General features: G+C 40.4%; 1 protein-coding gene across 1 annotated transcript in view; it reads right to left on the reverse strand.

The window, feature by feature from the left end:
- The window catches only part of STAT4 (signal transducer and activator of transcription 4), a 38,686-nt gene extending 17,617 nt beyond the window's left edge, over positions 1-21,069 (reverse strand). Inside the window, exons 1-6 of the mRNA XM_042822405.1 lie at positions 20,872-21,069; positions 18,356-18,484; positions 16,270-16,414; positions 3,728-3,826; positions 2,846-2,938; positions 1,096-1,174 (exon numbers count right to left, since the gene is read on the reverse strand). Coding sequence (XP_042678339.1) covers positions 1,096-1,174; positions 2,846-2,938; positions 3,728-3,826; positions 16,270-16,414; positions 18,356-18,483 — 544 coding nt within the window. The 5' untranslated portion in view covers position 18,484; positions 20,872-21,069. The remainder of the gene's footprint in view (positions 1-1,095; positions 1,175-2,845; positions 2,939-3,727; positions 3,827-16,269; positions 16,415-18,355; positions 18,485-20,871) is intronic.
- Between the last annotated feature and the right edge of the window lie 1,062 nt (positions 21,070-22,131).

The following is a 22,131-nucleotide window of genomic DNA, read 5'->3' on the forward strand; positions in this document are numbered from 1 at the left end:
AGTACCAAACGCTGGTACTTCCCCCTTTCTGTAATTTTTTTCCTTCCCTGGATCATGCATTAGCTTCAAGCTTCCCCAAGCTCACCACATATACACTCATACTTGGCTCATCTCCCACCTTTTGCACTTGTGTCACTCATGCTACCTTCACAAAAGAAATTGGTGCCAACTGTGTCTCTGCAGAGGTGTGGATTGACATCTCATTACATCAGAGTATGTATTTAGAGAGAGAGGGAGGTGGGTACTTGGCTCTCTGCTCAGCCACCACAGTTGCTCACATACACGTCTTAAAGTACTTCAAGCTGGTGTGCAGCAATTGTTGTCAAAGTGAAATTGTAAGCCCTGAAAGTCATCTATGTAAGCATGTTTGATTTCACAAATTGGGCAGGTTTCAATCACCTGTTTGGTCAATAATTGTTCTTGACCTGATGACCAACACCTCATTAAACCACAGCAATTTGATCTCTTCCAATTGTCTAGCCATATCCAGCCATAAACACACAAGTAATGTTTTTAAGAACCCAGGCATTTCAAGCCCCAGCTATCTCTGCATGTTCAAAGGGAGGTACCAGGAAGGTATCTGAGTGGACACGAGTGGACCTCAATTTCTTTTCTGAAAGAGATCGTGCAAGTGCTGTTGCAGTGTGCAGATCTTAACCATCGTAGGTCAAGCATGCATTCAGAGTGCTTACCAGTTGATTATCATCACTGTGGTCAAAAAAGAACAGACAGCCAAGTTAGAGGCTAAAACAGTACTCTGGGAAATAAGATGCTCTTCCACATTGTGCCAAGGAAGGGCCGAGTCAACCGCAAGGAGAAGGAAAAATAAGTTCTTCAAATTAAGACAGCTCTTCTCATTGTGTTGTGCCCCTTATCTTTAGAAAATAACTGCACTTGAACACTGAGATCATGTTTGCCCTTTTAACCCCATGAGAGTCATAATGTCTCAGACTGTAGTTTTATACAAGCTAAAAATCTATTTTTATGCTTACGTATATTATCTCAATAATGCATAGAAAAAAAACTGAGGCTGGATTTTAGTTGTGTAATCACTTTTTTCCTAGTGAATCTAAAAACAATTACAAAAGCACTTACCTAAACTTTGTATTGTTTTATACCTGAAGTCAAATTCTTCTTGCAAGTCTTCCAAGTATTTGACATCTTGGTCAGTCATCTTTCCCAGGGGAGAGCAAAGCGAGAAATTACTTTGGTGTTCACAGTGGCATAAAAAGGAACTTGCTTTGTAATGGATAAAGGCATAACATAGCATTCTCCTTTCCTACTGTCTGAACGCGTAAAATGTTGCACCAATAACTGAACTGACTTTGTATAGCCTTAAAGCAAGTGCATAATTTTGCAAAGTCAGAAAGGTTTGAGCAGCAAAGAGAGCAGCAGGGTTCAGGGACTTTATTTTTCAGAGGAATACTTAGCAATTTGGTAAGGGAGTGATGCAGCTTTACTGCTTTGGCTTTTTGCAAGGGTTAGTTTTCATAGCTACAGCAAAAAGTTTAGAAGGTGTTGTATCTGTACCACGTACGAGGGTAATTAAAAAGATGTATCAAGAGAAGGAAAATAAATCTGTAGGAAATAATCTGGTTTGCTTCGAAAGTCTTTTTCTGTGCTGTTTATAGGAAGCCTTGATTGACTGATGAACAATGCTTTTTAGTTCCCTGAGATATGCAAGCTCAGTGTCTAGGAAAATAAAAGTGTTCTTTTGCTAAATTAGGACACACAGAGTTAATAATTCTGTTTTCTTCTTCTTCTTTTTTTTTTTTTTGAACTTTTAAATTATGTGTGCAAGGTATGAAATTACGTACACAAGGAGCTGGCTGATTTCTGTGTTCAATTTAATTACCTATTAAAAAACCCTTGTACCTGGAAATCATTCTCATTTTCCCTGGTCTTTCAGGGGTGGCTGCACTTTCCCTCATAGATGCTTGCTAGACACGGGGTGGAGCAGCAGCGTGGTTGGCTGCTGAGTTGCAGATCCGTCTGCTGTTGCTTTGCAGCTCTTATCTGTAACATTGATAGAGATCTAGTACCACAACTTCTAAAGCTAGCTTTATCCTTTTAAGGGTTTCATCTCTGTGTAGGGAGATGCTTATGAGAGAATGCTAGTAGGACCTCTTTCTAGTATGCCTGAAGTGTTGTTCGTGGACAGCATATGCACGAGTATTTCTACTATAATTTCTACATCAAGTCTGCTATGAAACTAGAAGAGGTGCTGGGATCCTAAAAAGGCTATAGGTAGTCTGAATCCTTATCCTGCCTTGAAATGAACAGGAAATTATTCTGTGAACTTCTGCAGCCTATTATACGAGACTTAGCTATAGGGCTCAGTCCTAATCTACTCTGCAGTGGTATGACAAGCTTCTGGAGAATTGTTACCATCAGCTCACAGCGTTCTTCTCCCCTTGTGCCTCCAAAACGTATAATTATGTCATGCAGTATTTGGCTTTACAGAAATCTTGATACGCACGTGACTCAAAGGTCAGAAAGTGTAGCTACTTCTGACCCAACTAAAGGAGATGGAATTGCAGAAGTATGTTTATTGAACCTCACATCTATTTAGAAGCAGTAGGTATGTTCTTACTGCACTCAGTGATCCACTTGTAACTTGCATAGCAATTAGTGTGACAGCTTTAAACTAGGTAACTCTTGCACTGAACCCAAAGCTGCTGCAAAAACTGATCTGAGAATCCATATTGAGTAGTTAACTTGGAAGAATAATGGGATAATGAATAAATGGAGCGACACAAGGTGTTGGTACTTAACGATAGCTGAGATGTGTCTATGAAAATCATAGCTCGTGGTTGTGCAGATAGGAAACAGGACAACAAAATACCTGGGCGCTGTTCTTAATGGCTGACACTTTGTGCTCCACATTTCTTTGTCTCTCTGAAACCACAGAGTTCTGCAAAGACTTTTCCAGTGGTCCCTGGAACACATTGAGCAGGTAATACTTGGATGAGTAACGCCAAGCGTTATTGATGATATGGCAAGTTCTAGCACAGGCAGGGAGTTCATAACCCTATGTTCTACTGGCTGAGGACTGGTATGAACGGCTCAATCTCTTTAGCACCACAGATCTCAAAAGCATATTTCTTTAACTTGGAAATCCAAAAGGTGAAAGGGCTTGGGTGTATTGCAAATATTAAATGTTTAGTAAACTAAAGCACCTGAAACACAGACAATTAGATTTCTAAAAAAAAAAAACCAGTATCACAGTACTCATATAAAAATACGTATTGCATCCGCAGGTTATTAAAAGAACACTTGAATGATATTCTGTCTGTGTTTTAGCCATATAACCATTTCCACAAAACGGTTGTGAATGTGGTTTTAAAATTTCTTCCTTCGAGTAACATGCAAACAATCAGTGTAACATGTAAGATGGAATGTCTTTTGTGTTGCATAATTCATATGAATTAGCGCAATGCATAATTTAATATGTACACATCTGTTTTGCAAAGAATAATCTCTTTAAAGTCTTTCCCACAGATTAAAGTCTTTGAAGATTAGCTGTGACATCGAAGTCACTTATAGCAATGTTTGCAGCAGCAGAGCCACTAATGAAGTACAAACATGAGTTTAAAGGGTAACATTTGGCAACCCCCCAGTGTACATAAATCACTCTAGTGGAATTCATAATGAGAGGACAGGATTTGGTCCTAAAAGCACATGGGCAGATTAACGTGGTGTAAATTAGGGAAATGTAATTCATTACCTGCACGGGCATGCTGGCTGCAGCCAATATTCTTCTTTCTTCTCTTAAGCAGTTTGAGATGATCACTGCTATATGCATGGGATTACCATGGTATTTCCCCTGCAAACACAAATAAACAGAACTTTTAAAAATTGAGAATGCAGGATTTCCCACTGGAAATCACAAACAATGTGGTTTCCCTGTCTCTGAGCTCAGTGTGGGTGGAAAAGACTCTCCCAATGTTCTTGACCTTTGCTAGTGTTGCTTCAGCTTCACGGTGCTGCATCAGTTAGTGCCACGGTCATAAAATACTCTTGGAAGTGTCCTACAGAGAATACTAAGATGTAACTCTGAGATGCACATAATTTGATGATCAAATTGCGCCTCTGGTATTTGATAGAGCGTTCCTGTCTGTCTTTTCTATGCAAGCTTTTATCATGTTTTCCATTTTCAATAGGATGTTGCTGTTAGCATGGATCATTTCGGCCAAGAAAAGACTAAAGTCGTACCAGCATAGTAATGATACAGTCAGAAAGGCATCTTCAGCAGAAAGCAGAAGACTTAATTTTAGTCTATGAACAATTCATCTCCTTCAACAAATAAGGAAGGAAGCAGCAGCAGAGCTTTGGCTCAAGCCGAAGAGTTAAAATTTTGTCTGTTTTTTACACCATCTTAAGGAAGGTGCAGAATTGCTGATGTTTGACAGATAAATGGGTGCCATGTGAAAAACACTGGTTTGTGCTGTATTTATCAAGTAGGAAAGCCTGATAACTCAAGCAGCATCTTTCATGGTGGTGTATTTGTTCAGTGTTTCTCAATATCCTTCGTGCCTTTCATTCAAGTTTTATGTCTCTTTCAGTCAGGTGCCCTTCATTCAATATTCATGTACCCTTTTTTCATTAATCCAATTATTTTCTCTTCCTGTACAATTTCCTCTTTTAGCCTTGTTCCTTTTTCTTCCTCTTTTTGAATAGTTTTTAGTCACATTTATTTTTGCTTTCTGTGAATTTGACTTGATAGGTTTATGTATACTTAAACCAATGGTGCATTTTACCTTGTTATCTCATACCAATTGCTCCAATAGAAACCGAGTATGTGAACACTGCTGATAGAAATATGAGCACACTTTCTGAGCACATATCTATTGCTGTGACAGCAGGTCTATGTTTCTAGCAATTTTCACTAGATAGAACCAGATAATGTCCCAGGTGCTTTTGCATGATTTCATGACGTGTTTTGACTTCCTTTGCGAGGTAAAAGAATATTGCACAAAAATGATAATTTTAATTGCAGAGGCTTCAAGATGCTCAGTATTAAATACCACACTTAGCTATAGTCTCATTTCAGGTAGAGATGAGGTGATAGACACAGGACTCTTAGAGCTAAATGAGTGATGTACAAAGTGCTCCCTTCTAGGGCAGCTTTGACTGTCATGGCATTGTTGGCAATGAAAGTAAGGTTTGCAATGTTTCTGGGGTTTTTGAATTCATCCCAGGAGAGGGATGAATAAAGTGCTTGTCCCACGTGGCCATCAACGTACACCCAAAGTAGTCTGAGGGCTGTGCCTGCTTTGATTTGTGGACAAGCAGTTCAGGATGGTAGAAAATCAGTTGGGTAATTAATTAGCTGCAGCTGTTGGCACTGAGGGGTTTTCTACCCCTCAATGGGCTGAAACTGCTCAGCAAAACATGAGTTGATTGTTAAGGATGAGGACATGCTTAGTCAGGAGCATTTGGCTAGCTTCAGCTACAGCAGCTTGCGTTGCTAAGCCTCGTTGATAGCACCTTGACTTGAGAAAAAAGCATTTTTTGTAATAAAGCTTGGGATGAGAGTTGTGGTGAGAAATCTGTAACCAGTGTAAATCCACTGATGCATGTATTTGTTGGTCTGATGACTTCTAAGTATTGCTCTTATTTTTTGGCTGGTAAAACAGTGTCCTGCCTTCTTCGTAGATGGCTAATATATGAGGAGCTTAATATGCAGTGGTATCTCTGCAGACTAACTGAAGTGAGAAGTGTTTATTTCCAGCTAACTGCTGTCTAACAGAATTTGGTAAAATTTGATAACACCTAAAAAGTGTTTCAATATAAAGACACGATCCTGCAAGGGAGGTCTTTGGGTTCCTGAGGAACTTCTGGATGCAGAAGCCTGGACACCAGTGTTGGATTGCAGTATGGAGTTCCAAAGAGCATGACAGAACTGTGTTACTCTAGGCTGAGCCTGAGATTCTATTTGAAGCTCTGAGTGTAAGGAGGGAAACTTGAAAAATCAAAACTGGCTGCAGAGATCAGTAATGAAATTTTGGCCCAAACAACCCTCATGGGGACCTTGAGGATTCTTTTGTCGTTGCTGTGTAACAAGAAAGATTCAAACAGACCCTGTAACTAAATCAAAATGAAATAGAAATCTCTTGGAGCTGGAGGACACACCTACACAGAAAAGGCTTTCTAAAGCCTCTTGACATTGGGATGTTTTAAAATCCCCCACAGATGAATGCCAGGTATCGGGGACTTTCCTAACATTTCTAGATACTGTTCATATGCAAAACATGTAAAAGCTCTCTCTCTCTCTCTCTCTCTCTCTCTCTCTCTCTCTCTCTCTTTTTCTCTTTGTTTCAGTAAGGGAAAACCATCTGAATCAGGAGTTGAAGTGGAAATTAATTATTTTTTCCCCTTTTGTAACTCAGACAGCCCTAGTAATCAGTTGGGCCTGTAATGTTTCTCTTTACTCAGGACTACCTGGCACTTGTTCGATTCTGCTTGATTCGTTTTGCTCTTCCAGCAGGCACAGAGCAGACTGACAGAGAGCTGTCAAGGCTGTAACCCGCCACCAACTGAAGGTTGGAATGATGCTCTGCAGCTACTGTGGTCTGAATTCACATGCTTGTGACCAAAGGAGGGCAATGGGCCAGAAAGGCACACAAATGAAAGCACACAGCAAGCTGTGGGCAGCTGCAGAGCAGTGTGCCACGGCCAGTCTGTCATGCTCACCTAGAACTGTGGTATTTGTGCAATGTGAACAGAATCATAGGATCACCAAGGTTGGAAAAAGCCTCTAAGTTAATCCAGTCCAACCTTCCACCTATTACATTTCCCACTAACCCGTGTCCCTCAGTACAACATCTCCAAGGATGGTGACTCCATCACCTCCCTGGGCAACCTATTCCAGTGCCCCACCTCTTCTGCAGTACTTCTAGCAGATGGCTTGTAACTTAAAGATAAGAAATTGATATGAGTAAACAAATTATAACATATCTTAAGGGTTACAACGTATTAAATGACTGTAATTACTAAAAGTAACAATATCTAATGTTCTTGAATGTCAAAATAATCAGTTTTTTTTTTTTTCTCTCCATGTTTTATATTTCTCAAAGAAAATTACACTTCAAACTGCCAGCCAGTACTATCAGTTCACTGTAAGCTTTCGCTCTTCTGTACTTCCATTTTGTCTTTGATTGAGAGTGGGATTTGATTTTGAGTGGGATTTGCTCAAGTTGAACTTGGCTTCCAAATGACAACTTGGAAATGATTTCTTATCATTGAAGAAGTGGTATAAGTTGGGAAATAAAGAAAAGCCAACCAAAGAAAGCAAGCTTGAGCTGGTGCAACAAAAGCATTGGCAGCTGGGAAGGATAAGGGATACTGATTCTGCAGTTATGCAGGACTGTTTTATTAATGTACTTATATATGTGTATATATATATATACATATATATGTAGAGAGGGAGGGGAAAACTTAGAATCATCTTCTTACAAATACCAACAAAGAGAAGATGGTGGTTCACTTTTCATCTGAAGTTTCAAAAGGAAATGTTATTCGTATCTGCTACTATAGCAGCAATTCCATTGGTCTTAGAAGAGAGGAAAAAGAAAATTTCTGTTTTGGAGAGGTCTTCTGTGCTGTGGTTTCGAGCAAACAACAATTGGTCTTATTTGGAGAATTTTACATTCAATGAGTACCACCATGATGATAAATTTAAACAAATAGGGAGTCAAACTTTCATTCTGAACAGAAGAACATTTCTCTGAATGCTGATGACATTTTCTGGGGAGAAATCCCTCCTACCACTGCCCCGAATGCACTGTCTGCACCTCAGAGGCATCTGCTGGGAAAGTATCTTACCAAATTATGAAGAGAACCAAAAAGGCATTTCTGCACAAAAGATGGATATGTTACAGTGTGCAGCATTCAAACATGTTAGGCGAATTTTAAAACAGCCTGAGTTGTCTGGGATGTTTTCAGATCCTCCTCAGTGGCTGGGGAAATGCAGGACTCTGATTCCCTAAGTTATAAGATCGTGGAGAAACTTGAAAACACTTCTTATGGAACTGCAAAGTACGTGCGCTGGTACAGAGAGCTGTCAATTTTAGTGTTGGAAATGTACTGCTTTTCCTGGGAAGAATTAAGAAATCTATACCAGAGACTGGCTCTCTTGCTTACTCGACTTCCCCACCCCCACATTTAATAATTTCCCCCAACAGTGTTGTGTAATTTCCCCTGGGTATCTCCATCACAAATAGGATCACTCCCAACCTCAGTGATATTGACAGCCAAAGGTCTCTATACCATGCATATCTATAAATGAGTACCTCCTTATATGCACTACAGAATATCCTGTTTTCTGTGTTTCAGTGATGTGATTAGAAGGGTTTGGCTGTTGCTTACTGCCTCTAGCATACGAGGATGGTGTTTAACCTTTAAAAAACCCAAACTTTTACCCGCTTTTCAAGGTGACCTAAATGGCTTGAGTAGGTTTTAAGTGCTTTTTAATTCTGACAAAATGCATTTTTTACTGTGAAAACCATCAGCGCTTGCTATTTCATGTTGGTTCTGCTTGGAAAACCCAACTGTATGCCTTTCAGGCGTGTGCAATAAAATCTTTATTGGCAGCATGGAACTGTTAACTATGACAACTACTGATGTGTTGATGTTGAGTGAATATTTGATGGAAGGGAGCTGGGACACAGGCAGAGAACAGGATTACAATGTCAAGAAAGAACACGTTGCCTTCCTCATTGCTTTCTTGTGACACCCTCGTTCTATCAAGCTGGATATTCAGCATCTCTCTAGATAAGCAAGTATCTCATCTTCCATGTAATGAAAACAAAACAAAATAATTGTCATTTTTGCCTTGATTTATTGTTCCTGTTTGTGCAGGCAGGCAGAACACCTCTCTCAGTGTACTGCAAGGACTGACTCTTCTTTCTCTTCTTTGGTGAAGAGCGTTTGGTTGGGTGTTTTTTTTTTTTTATTTTTTTTATTTTTTTTTATTTTTTTAAACCCTGCATCTCAGCAGGTTCTGTTCTTACTAAAATTCTTTTTCTACCAAAAAAGATGGCTCTGTTCTATTTAGGTCTTTAAGAGGAAGTACCTGTGACTGCTCTTCTTCGATTCTTATATTTAGATTTCCCTTCCTGCTTTCAAAATACCTAGGAGAATCTTAAAGGCAGACTCAATCTTTTAGACAACTCCTCTGAATGTGGGAGGCCCTAAATCATAACCCTGCAGTGCTCTGTTTCTGCTTTACTCATATAATGCAGTACGTAACTTCCAGAAGAGCATAAATATTCTTGGGAGCACATGCCACCACAACAGAGCTGGGATAAGCTGTGAAGGCAGAGGTCTTTTATTCCATACTCTGGTTTGCCCCTAAACTCCACTGAGTTCCTCTCAACGCAAAAAAAAGAGCCAAGGGGTGGTCTATAGGAGCAGTAGGCTTGTCAGCAGGTAGTGGGTGAGATACAGCTGCAGAAAATGCACTGTTGTAGATGTCATCATCACACAGTGCAACTGTGCTGCCCCCAGGGAATGAATAACGTAGCAATGCTTCTTAGTCAAATGAGATGTGTTTCAAACCACATTTCACACCATTTTCCCTGCAAAAGAGGGCAAATAGCAGAGGACATCTGATTTTTGTTTTCTTCCTGTCATTTGGACACAAAGCCCAGAGTCCCATTGCTAACCTCCCAGGCAGATCTCTGTCTGCAGCTGGGCCCTTAGAGCAAGCAAGGAGTGCAAAAGGCTTCGTTTATTTTCTTGATTTTTAAACATCTGTACATAAGCCAACTCTTATTCGTTCTACGAAAACAAACTGAAATGTTTGTAGGTTATTACAGCGGCATTCCTGAAATAAGGACGAGTAACTCCAAAACATTTCACTTCTAGGAATAACCTTTTTGCAGCCATGCATTGGAATCCTTTGTTAAAAAATCCTCATTAGCTGCCATGCAGCTGCTAGCCTGCAATCAGTGATGGCAGAGGGTTGGCTGGTTAGCATTCGCTCTGCAGATTGTGTTCAAGGTTCCCCACTTGCATGCCAAATTATTTTGTAAACAGCTTTAATGATTAAGCTTGAAAACATGCTGATGGCAAGACGGTAATGTGAAAAGCCAGTTGGGATGGTATTAGATAAAATTCATTGCTTTGTTGATGTATCAGGTTGCATGAGCACTAAACACACGTAAATAATATTTTACATGTTGGGTTTTGTTGGGTTTTTTTGTTTTTTTTTTTTTTTTCTGTGGTACATTATGAACTTTCTCTATGTTCCATTCTCACCCCATTTTTAGCTTTAACAGGAAATGGCAACCTAAACATCAATGGCTACGTTTCCATTCTTTGCAACTGTTTCTCAGTATAGTGATTATTAGAAATATTTGTTAAGTACTAATTGGAATATCCTATCTTGGATCAAATGCTTTTCTTTTTTTCTTTTTTTTTTTGGTTAGTTTTCTTTGATGGTCCAAAACAAATAATGTTAGGATTCCTCATCCTTCTCCTTTCTGATATAGAAACTTGTGTTAACAGTTACCTGAACTGAAATAAACATCTCCATACTTAGTTTGCGTCTGGAGATGCTCAAAGATGTTTGATTCTCATTACAGATAGAAACAAGCCGTGCAGTATGACTGAGAAACTGAAGCAGAAGCAAGAACATGCTACCACATCCCTGTTTTAACAGTGTGGAAAGCAAGATGCTGTTTGTGCTACTTAGAATTAGGGTAAGTTTAATATGAAATGAAATGCCATAACGTTAACATGCTGTGGTTGAGAGGACAGGAGGTAGATTAAGATACTGTTGCAGATAATTTCATAAAAACGTAGTGCTGTGTAGATGGAAGAACCAAACTATTATTTCCCAGCTCCACAGTTGAAATCTGTTTCCAACAGCTCATGTTGGTACAATTGGTGTGAATCAGCAGATCTGGTGAATCCTTGATCTCTCTCTTTGCAAGGATTCCCCAAGGATTGCTGCTGAAGGTGTGCACACAGTTGTGGTTACCTAGGCAGGTTGTCCTCTGCCTGCCTTCACCTCATCTCAGGCTCTAGCAGGGCTGGTGAGCATGTGCAGATCACAGATACCTGAGAATCTGCTGTGGCTGTTAAATAAATGTCATGAATATACATCTTTTATGGCAAAATGTTCCCCAGAGCACAACATACCCTCATTAACTCAGGCTTCAGTGGTAAATGAGAGAAGAAGCTATTCTTTCTGTCCCTGAAATCAGTTATTTCACTTTTATAAGAGATTTATATAATCTGATTTTCCCCTGAATATCATAAACAATTTTGTGACACAGATGTATGTTGCTGTTAGTGAGAAGGGATTGCTTTCAAGAGTTATCATGAGACTAGAGCATAAAGATGAGCTGTGATTATGAGTGGGATGATGCTGGGAATTCCTGCTTTTTCCTGGTGTTGTTGTCATATGCCCATTGCACTGCACAGCCCATCTCTGTCTCTGAATTATAGAGTCATTAAGGTTGGAGAAGATCACTAAGGTCATCCAGTCCTACCATCAACCCATCACCACAGTGGCCACTGAACCATGTCCCTCAGTGCCACATCTACACGGTTCTTGAAAACCTCCAGGGATGGTGCATCCACCACCTCTGTGGGCAGGCTGTTCCAGTGCCTGACTGCTCTTTCTGAGGAGAAATTTTTCCTAATAGCCAACCTGAACCTCCCCTGGCACCACTTGAGGCCATTCCCTCTCATACTATCACTGTTATTTTGGAGAGAGGCTGACCTCCATCTCACCACAACCTCCTTTCAGGCAGTTGTAGAGAGTGATAATGTCTCCCTTGAGCCTTCTCTTGTCCAGACTGAATAATCCCAGCTCCCTCAGCTGTTCTTCATAAGGCTTGTGCTCTGAATCCCTCACCAACTTCCTTGCCCTTCTCTGAACGCATTCAAGGGCTTCCATGTCTTTGTTGTATTGAGGGGCCCAAAACTGAACAAAGAACTCAAGGTGCTGCCTTACCAGAGCTGAGCACAGAGGGACAATTGCATCCCTTTTCCTAATGACTACACTACTTCTGATACAAACCAGGATGCCATTGGCTTTCTTGGCCACCTGAACACACTGCTGGCGAAGTTTCTGGTACCTCAGGCATGGCTCAGGCAGCCGAGCCAAGCCAAATTTCTAGCTCTGGTAAGAGAAGAAGCAAGGGCACAAGGATATCTAAGATGAAAAATCTCTAGATAACTTGGAGACTGTTCCTACAAGGGCAGGTGGGGCATGGGCAGAGCCATGTCTGTCTTAAATCCTCAGTCTACTTGCAGCCTTGCAGGATCCCTGCAGCCACGCTGCTCTTACCAATCAAGGATTTTAGCCTGTGAGGGAGGAATGTGGGCGGCTTCTGTCCTAAACAAGTAATTTTGCCAGTCTCTATTGTGCACCAAATCTATTTGCATGTTTTGAAGAAGCTTGCTTCAGGGACAGGCACAGTTATTTACAAGAAATTCTTCAGCAAGCCAGGATATAATTGTTTATGGGCTAAGGTCTTGCAGACTGTTGCATTTCAAATTTTGTTCTAGAAGTGATAGGCAGCTCTTTGGAGCTTAACATCTGCCCTTTACATTCTGCTGTCATAGCAACAGCACAAACCATGTCCTTGTGACTAATCTGCTTTGCTTTTCTTCATCTAGGCTTTAAACAGGAGAAAGAGTCATAGGCAGAGCTTCCTCCATCCAAACATATGCTCTCCTCATCCCTTTATAGAGCTGCTGCTCACAGGAGCAGGACTTCTGTAGGAGGAGGGACATAAAATTTAACCTTAGCAAGCAGCTGTGCTCTGCTGTCATCCACTGAAAAGCATCGCAACAAAAGGCCAATCTGCTGTAAAAATGAATCCAATTTACTGACTAGAGGAGTAATAGTAATATAAGAATACAAGGGATTTTAACCTAAAGCACTGATCCTTTTTAGTAAAATACGTGCATTTTTACTAGTTTAATGTCAAGATGTACCATTTTGAAAGAGCAAGAAATGGATAGAGAAGCAAATTACTGAGAGTTAACAGCTTAGCTAAGTTGCCTTGAAGTACTTAAAACTTTTTCACATTGTACGTTTCCTGGTCAACATTTCATTTTACATCAAGGTAATTCTGGAAATTTCAGCAGTCTGAGCAGAAATGTCATGCTCCTTTATTATTTCTGTGGTGGTAGAAAAATAGGGGTGGTCTTGGTGACCTAAAAACAAGGGTGCTAGGCTGTTTTTCTGCTGACAGTTCTGGTCTTTGCATTTTGCAGCTCCTGAGATTGATAATAGATTTATATTGCAAATATCAGGCAGGCAAGGTCTCTCTCTTTTCCCTAATTCCTTCCTTAATCCCATGGAATAATGATGATGTCTGCATACAGACATTTCAGGTGGAGCACAGAACTTTTTCTCTTCCTGATAATAGAAAGGAATCAGAGTGGAATCTTTCAAACAGAGAGTGCTCGGCTGTGCTATTGGAAACTAGTAGGCATAACAGCACGAGGAATCTTGAGCCTGTGCTGCCTGGGAAGCAGCTGCAGAAGCCATTTGTCAAGTGGCTATTGCTTCCTCTTCTAAGGCTGGCCATCACAAATGACTTAATTGTATGACTAATTAAGCAGTAGTCCTACACTTTGTCTTTTGTCCAGAGTTGCAGACTGTGCTATGAATGTTCTGTATTTATAATTATTTTATTGTTGTTGCTGTAGTATTTAGTGACCTATACCACAGCTCAGCTTTGTGTTCAGTATGCTAGTTTCCAGCATTATCTGGCTTGACAAGCCATATATAATTGGCTCAAAATAGTAAACAAACAAATGCATTCAGGTCACATATTGAGGTTGAACATTTTTGTGTGTCTACAAGTGTCTGCACGTCTGTGTGTGGTATAGAGGAGGGAAGGAAGAGGAGTGAACTGTGAAATTTCAAAGAAGTGCTTGTTCTAGAGAGCAAACAGAAAGGTGGGATCATGGTGTAACTAACCTTCAGAGAAAACCAAACCAAGACTGTTCATAAAGTCACCAGGAATGAAAAGATGTTTACCAATGTAGCTTCCACTATTAATTTAGGGAGCCAGTCGAAGCTAGCGAACGGTCTCTAGTTTTGCAGCATGCCTTTTCTCTCACTAGCATTTCAGAACAAAAGGATTTATGGCAATGCACTATACGCTTCAGTCACCTTTTCTGGTATTATCTCATGAAGCAGTCACAAGCTAGCTCAAATTATGAGAGTTTTGTATCTGTGAGAGCACCAGCTTTGGGTGGGAAGCCAAATACCTCCAAACTCCTCAGTTACATTCAAAAAAATCAGGTGCAACTACAAAGAACACACATTGCATACTTTGGCTGACGAAACAATTATCATTTATGTTCTAGAAATCGGAATGTAATGTTTTAAACAACTGTACAGAATATATGTGATACAGATTCAGTAAGAGCCTTGTTCTACTCCAAGCTACAGAAATTGTTTTGGAAATAATAATAAGGCTGTGAATTATAGAGTTAAAGGTTATAAGAAACCAGGAAAAGCTCTAATAGTGAAAGTGTACTGTTTGGTGTCTGGTGGTTTGCATGTGTATTTTGAAACTGAATGAGTGGCTTTTAATCTGAATAGACGTTATTTGTTGTCTTGCTAGAACAGAGAAAGGTCAGCTTATTAGTAATAGCGCTGTTGTGTTTTTTGTTCTATTGGAAATATTTTACTGCAGACCTCAAGGTGAAAGTCCTTTTTAATAAGCAGCGCAATTCCAGCATCTCTGGTGTTCCCTCAGGAGTTTTGTGTTGCTTTAGACTGTCAACCTGCAAACCTTTGTGGAGCAGAGAATTCACTGCTTGAGGAAGCTTGTTAAGTCAGGGCCTGCAGGACTTGGGTTTCGCTCTGGCCATGTTCACACCAGCTTCCTGGTCAGCTACTGTGTATGCACTCTAGGCTGATGCGTCATCTCAGTGTCCTGAATTTCACAGAGGACACAAAGTGGCCAACTCAAGTTAGCCAACTTAAGTTTAGAGTAAAATAAATGGCGCGAGGAAAAGGAGGAGCAGTGAGATTCTTTACTTTGGTAGAGCCTGGAAGTACATACACACAATCCATGTGCATATGCACGTTGTGAAGGCGGAGTCAGAAATGTGCAGCCTGTTGAGCTAGGAATACAACTGCTTTTTTCAGTGCTCTTTGTACATATATGCTTCTGTGAGGAAACACCTGAAGTGGTGGAGCTTTGGCTCAACCGTACTGTGGCAAAGTGTCCAAGTGACCATGAAGGAGATCACAGCAATGACCTTTCAGCTCTCCATTACAAAAGCAGTTAAGTTGTTTGAACTGTGCTGAAATGAGGGTTAGTGCTGCTACCCAAACCATAAAACAAACAAAAAAAGCAATAAAAGAGCTTTGATTTTAAATTATATGCATAACTTCTTGCATAACACTGGAAGGAAAAGTGATAGCAGCATTGCTTTTTTAAGGGGGCCACCATTACAGACATAGAATAGAAAGACATGCAGCCACAGTAGCACCAAAATAATTGACACAGCAGTATGAAGATGTTCCAGATCAATGAATTCATATAAAATTAAGAAAATGATTTTGTAAATGATACACTAAAGTACTTATGGAAAACACCACGAAAGGAGAGAAAAATCCCCAAACTTTTGTTCAACTCAGATGTGTATCTATTTTATGCAGAAGACAAATAGATGTCAGGAAGTAGATGACTAATGAAGTGGAACTCTGAGAATTCTTGCCTTAAATAAACAATTACTAGAGGAACGTTCAACCAATCAAAGTAAATATCACTTTTTCAGAAGCCTAAAGGAAAATCCTTTAAGCAATTCATAACAAGTAATCACAGCTAAGAACAAAATAGCAAATGTGGTTCCTTTTTCAGGGTGCTGTTTTGCTAAGGCCAAAATACATGATGTTTTCCCAAAGACTGTCACAGCTAATCGTATTTAAACGTGTGTGTGAGTGTCTGGAAAGTTGTTAATCACACTTGTAACAAACACTGACATCTATAAGCACTGTATCAACCTGTTTTTAAGAGCTGAGTAAGACGTGGGTATGCGCTGAGCCAAGAGGTCACAACATCGTTGTATCTCAGTAACGTGAATTAAAAATGTGGATTATTTTTCCACATGGTTACTGATAGCCTCTTATTGGAGGCTTATTCTTCCCATAGCTGCCTGGAAAAGGGAATAGGGAAAGCTCTGAGCTGTGCACAGGAACAAGCTGTGTTAGCAGAGGTCAGGCGTTGCCCTTAGAAGCCAGGCAGAGTGTGCAATTGGTTATCTGGAGGAACAACATACCTGAAGCAGCTTTCTGATTCTTTTCAGGTTGTGTATCAAGAGAAGGTTCTTCTCTTGTGAAACCCGGTCTAGCTGTTCATCCACTTGTATTAGGAGGTTCTGTAAAAGGATGGTTGCCATTGCTTCGTTGTTGGATGCAGCCTCCCTTGAGAACAGATGAACGAGAAACATTTTTAAAATGTCATAAGTGCCAAACTATCTGTACAGAAATTTACAATCCATTGAGAAATAAAGGCAGTTAGAAGCTCGATTGAAATGTATCATGTAGAGCTATGTAAATAATTGATTTTATGATCCCTGAATTTATATTCACCACACTATGGCCTCGTCCAGAGTGGAGACAATCAGAGATTTCCAGTCTCAGTTTCTGTGAATATTTAAACACATTTAGCCCACTCCCTGAAGGAAATGAGGCTTGAGCACAGTGTGAGCCAGAGTCTCTCTCTCTCTGTCAGTCACACAGACGTAGTTTCTCAAGTTGCTGCCCGCTTTTAGCCAAAGTTGACAGTGGGCTCAAAGTCCAAAAAATACTGTATCTGTACAAATTTCCCAGAAAACTGGCAGGTTGGTAGAGGAGAGGAATCCAAATTAGTGCCTCCACTGAGGAAAATGGCAGTAATAACTTGCTCCAGGAGGCAACAGCCAGATGGCCAGTCAGCAGATATATATCTTCACACCAGGCACCAGATGAGCCTTTGCCCAGCCAAACTATATGGGGATACGAGAAGACTCTGAAGCTACTGGTGAAGGGTATGTAGGGGACAGAGAATGCAAATAACATGGAAACAGGCTTTACTAGTTCTGCTATTTATGGAACAGCTTGTTACATGAAGGGCAGTAACACTAGTGAGCAGGATAGAGGAAGGCAGTCTTTGGACTGGATGGCCTCCTTGTCCTAAGGTTACTCTCTCCTTGTTCCCTAAATGGTGGATACGTGTTTGAGATATACCTGCTAAATCTGGCAAAAAGGAGATTTTAATGATTCCCATGTTTCCACAGCCCCACTGCATGCTATAATCTTCAAGGAAAATTGTCATATTAATTAATTGATTTTTTTTTTCGATAGTTCTCCTAGACTTGTGGATTTAGCTTCCCAAATTGAGACATCTCTTCCTGCTGCTATTAGTATAAACATTTTTTGGTACTTAGTTCTGAATTTTCTTGAGATAACTATTGATTGAATTTGATCTAAATTTCTGTATAAATTTACCTTCTAGATACCAATTCCTGCAAATTGCTGGCTTGTTCCATAGAACTCTATGTCCAGCTTTAAATGTGATTTGGGTAAAAGGAATAATTCTGTGCTACAGGAGGTAAAGGTATAACATTTCCATTGAAAACTGACTTGCATTATGTTTTTCTGTGAAAAATCTAGTGCCATTATTTTCACAGAATCATGGAACTACCAAGGTTGGAAAAGGTCTCCGAGATCATCCAGTCCAACCATCCACCTATCACCAATATTTCCTACTAAACCATGTCCTGCAGTACAACATCTTTTTGTTCTTAGATCATTTTAATCGGATTTTGCTTAGGATTAAGTTCAAATAAGAACTCCCCTTCAGATGTTCCTTAAATTCGAAGTTATAAGGAATAGAAATCTGTGCTCTAAGAAAAAGTATCCAATCCAGAAATGTTATAATTGAATATTATATTTATATTTAACTTTAAATTTGTTGCTTTTCATTAAAATCATTATTTCAAAACATGCAGTTGCAATTTTCAACAATACTCCTTCGTGTTTCACGTAATATGTGGTAGTTTCTTAGGAAAAAAGCACAGTAATTTATTGATTCTGTTGGTGTAAGCATGACCATTGTATATAAAATAGGTTCAAAGGAAATTGTTATTTAAGAAGTTGAAAATAACATTGCAGTTTTAACAGGAATTTACTGATACTGAATCTCTTAAATAGATGAAGTGTAATGCTAACTCAACAAGATAAATCCATGAACAGCAGAATACTATTCTTGGAATGTAGATGCCTGCATGGTTCACAAATTGAGTGCCCTGAAATCTGACAGATAAGGTAAAAACTGTTAATGATGGGAAATATTAAGAGAGAGGGAGCAAATGTATTCCTTACCAATCTTGGCTTTCTATCCATTGTGCCAGCAGATGCCGGATTTCCATGGGAAAGTTATCATCATAGAACTGGTCAACTTGTTCTAAAAACTTTATTTCCAGTTGTTGAACTTGACTCCATTGCGACATGCTGCAAAAGAAATAATTAAACTTATTTGCATTGAAAATAGCAATGTATTAGTAATATAAAGTGAACAAAACATTTATTTTCATCATAGTTTTTTTTTTTTTTTAATTATGTATTTTAATATTCCTGGCTAGTCTCTGTCTTTGAAAATGAATGTTTCTCGACTGAAGTTGGTCAGTTATAAGGAAGAGGGAGAAAAGCAAGTAAGACAACTAGATGTTTTAGCTCTTGCACCTCTGCCAGCTTTCTTCCTTAATGCATATGTTCAGATGATTATGAAGTGGGGAAATTTGTGCAGCATCTCTTCCTGGAGAAATAGTTCAGGATTGTATACTTCAAATCCAGCTGTTCTTAGGAAATAGTAGTAAAAGCAAAGAATTTGCTTGTAACAATGAATTCATGCCATTTTATGTTGTTGTGCTGTCGCTAGAGCCCCATGTCTTCTGTTTGGAGAGGACTGCTTACTTCAGAATGTTAATTATTAATCTAGTATATCTTTTCCATTTTTACTTGGCATAGAATTTTGAGATTTGGTGTTGAAAAAAGAAAAAGAAAAAGAAAAAAAAACTTGGGAAGGGTATAGCCATATGAAAACCAAAAGACAAGCAACAGTGGGGTCACCCAGTCCCAGGCTCTGAAATTCTTGGCTTGGCTATATACCCCAATTAACTTTTGACTCTCTACTGAGAGTTAAGATTTTAGGTGGGTTGAGTTGTGTTTAAATAGCCACTGCTTTCAAGGACTGAAGAGATTGCTTTGGGTGAGTGGACTCTCAAAGCAGACACCTCAGTGACTGCTTTCCTACTTGGGCAAAGATGATCTTTCTGACCGCTGTACTCTAAGGTTGCATCACATCATCATTAATCCCATTCATGAAAACATTTTCATTGTGATTTTTTTTTTTTTTTTTTTTTTTTGGCACAGAAAAGCATATTCAAAAGCTGAAGTAGAATAAGCTCATATTAAAAAAAAGCAGAAATTGATTTTCTGCTTTAGCCCCACGGTATACTAAAGAAGCCTGAAGGTTGCTCTGAAGGGTCCCATTGGATTGTGTCACTGCTCCTACCTACACTTCCACGTCTTTCCAGCATTATCACATCTCCTGTGTTGCACTGAAGGATGCACTGGGAACAACTGACATACTTCTGTATTGCACTGAGAGATAAACATTGCCTCAATGCAGACTTTGCTGGGTTGTGATTCTAGCTGTGTCATCTGCAGAAGAAGTCAGCAGTAGTTTGGGAACAGGCCGTTATGGATAAGTAGACAAGGGGCACCCTGGGGCCTTCCACCTTGGTCCTCCTGTGAGCTCTGCCCACGGCCTTGTCCTTTACCAGGGGTTGTCTGCTCCTCATCGCCTTGCTCACACTAACAAACTATGTACAATACAGTGCCGTGGATTAAAGATTGCACTGCAGGAGGGACATTTTTCCTTGAAAATTGAAAAGATGAGGTTTCATCTTGGCGTTTTTGTAAAATTGGCGGTTTTATAAAAAGCTGACCTTTTAATAAAAAGCTTTTCCATTTCCAACTCTGAATCATAGTTCCATAATGTCAACATTTCAAAGGACGGAATATATGTTTTTGGAGCAATATATAGGAACATTTTCCTATCTCTGTTGCTACGCTGGTAATTACAAAGAAATCACAGGCCTTATTTCTTGAGATACCTACAAAAACCAAATCATAATGTAATAATACCTCATGTTGAGAAAATAAGATTTGTAAGCCTGCTTGCTTTCAGAGAGAAATTTTATTGCAGCTTCTGGCAAACTGTGGTGGTTGTGATACCCACCAAGTCTTAAAAACTTTGTACTTTTATACAAATTTAAAAAAAAAAAAAAAATGATGCTGCAACCTCTTTGGACTTCTAACCTGCCCTTGCAAAGGGCAGGTCTAGTCTGTACCCAGGGTTCTGGAAACACATTCAATGCAATACATCCTGCTGCAGGTTTTCCTTTTCCTGGGAGTTGTGCTAAAAGTTTAAAAGCTCAGGACTCCTGTAATTTATATTGGATCTCCCCTGAAAGCTTCCTGCAGAAATGTACCGTGTTTAAAAATTAGCATCAAGCTATAGCAAATGAAATACAGTGCAAGTGTCTCACTTTTCACGTTGTGAGGTGCTCATTCAGATGCTTTTGGTTTTGTCTACAGTTATGACCTGTGCTACTGCTACAACATTCCCTACAGTCCCCTCTGGCAGAGAAACCTCCCCCGACAGAGCGGCCCAGTGGTGCAGGAGCAGTGGGGATCTCCAGGACCACGAGGCCCCCAACTCTAGGTAAGACACTCTCTTCCCCTCCCCCCCACTCCCAAGGCACCCTGAAGGCTGCAGATGGATGGAGAGATGGACAGGCAGACGGACAGACAGAAAGAGCCCCCCAACTTGCCTGTGCAAGTGGCCCCTGAGCTGTTGGCGATGTCCCCAGGCGTGGCTGCCGTCTGCCCCACGCTTTATGCTGCCCCAGCTCTGTCCCGGTGGCTTTTCCTGTGCGTCAGCTGTGCCCTCACCGCCCCGGGGGAGTGGAATGGGGCCGTGTCACAGTTCAAAAACATCATGAGTAGCACAACTCTCAGTGGCTGCCTTATTGCTTTGGTTTTGGTGATGAGTTGCATTCAGAGCAGATAGCGGAGAAAGGTAAAATGTTGGCTCTTAGATAAGAAATGGCCAGAAGGAGGTTGTTTATCAAAACGTAACCCAAAACATCAATCAATTCTTCAGTTTATAATGTGGCGCTGTGGCCTGTGCAAAGGGCTTCTCCCCCTCTCCAGGGAGGCACAGGGCCAGTGCCTCTCCTGCACGTGGACCCTGCTCGCTGCCTTTTGTGACCCACTCTAGTTGAAGGGCTCGGGGCTGTCCCGAGAGTGGCTCAGCAGCAGAACGTAACCACACCACACGCTGTGACTTCCTGCAGCAGCTACGGTGTTTTGTTTCAGGCAGTGCCTGAGATGCAGGAGCTCCTCTCTGAGGTAAAAGTCTCAGTCCTTGCCCCAGAGAGTTAGCAGTCCGACATCTTCCTTATCATCATAAAGGCTATGACAGCAGGAATGCTCCAGGTACTTTTTTCCCCAAAAGAAGTTCATTTACTGGAAGAGGATCAGCGTAGCAGTGGCTGCAACGCTGCTAAAGCCAAAGTAAATGGAAAATGCTACATTGTCATAGTTTCACATCCACCTGACCAAGCAGCTGCAACCCACACTAAATGGGATCCTTTCGAGCAATTAAGGTTTTGTGGGTTATATTGTGCATTACCCAAACCCCCAGTCATACGCAGGGCTTCTCTGTGCCAGGCTGTAGGAACAGCAAAGGGAAGGTGTGCTCGCATGCTGCCCGTGAGCTGACGGAGTGGTTCAGCATTCTGTGCTGGGAGCAATAGGAAGCCTTACTGAAGTGAGAGAGCCAGGTGCAGGAGTGTGGTTAAAATGAAGGTGCTTGTCACTAGCGATGTGTAATTACATTTTCCAGACAGCACAGAGAGAGAATTGAAAGTGATGTGAGAATCTCTGATACATAGCTAACTTCTAGATCTGCTGGTGGATGTCATCTTCACTGTCTGTGTGCTTGAAATGAGATCTGACATTTACTTTAAAAGCATTTAGCATTTTTTTTTCAGGTGCATTTGTAATGTGAGAGCCAGGATCATAAGAGA

This window comes from Centrocercus urophasianus, unplaced genomic scaffold (assembly GCF_019232065.1).
Source record: "Centrocercus urophasianus isolate 14NV4802_14NV808 unplaced genomic scaffold, USGS_Curo_1.0 seq_20, whole genome shotgun sequence".
NCBI classification, from domain to species: domain Eukaryota; kingdom Metazoa; phylum Chordata; class Aves; order Galliformes; family Phasianidae; genus Centrocercus; species Centrocercus urophasianus.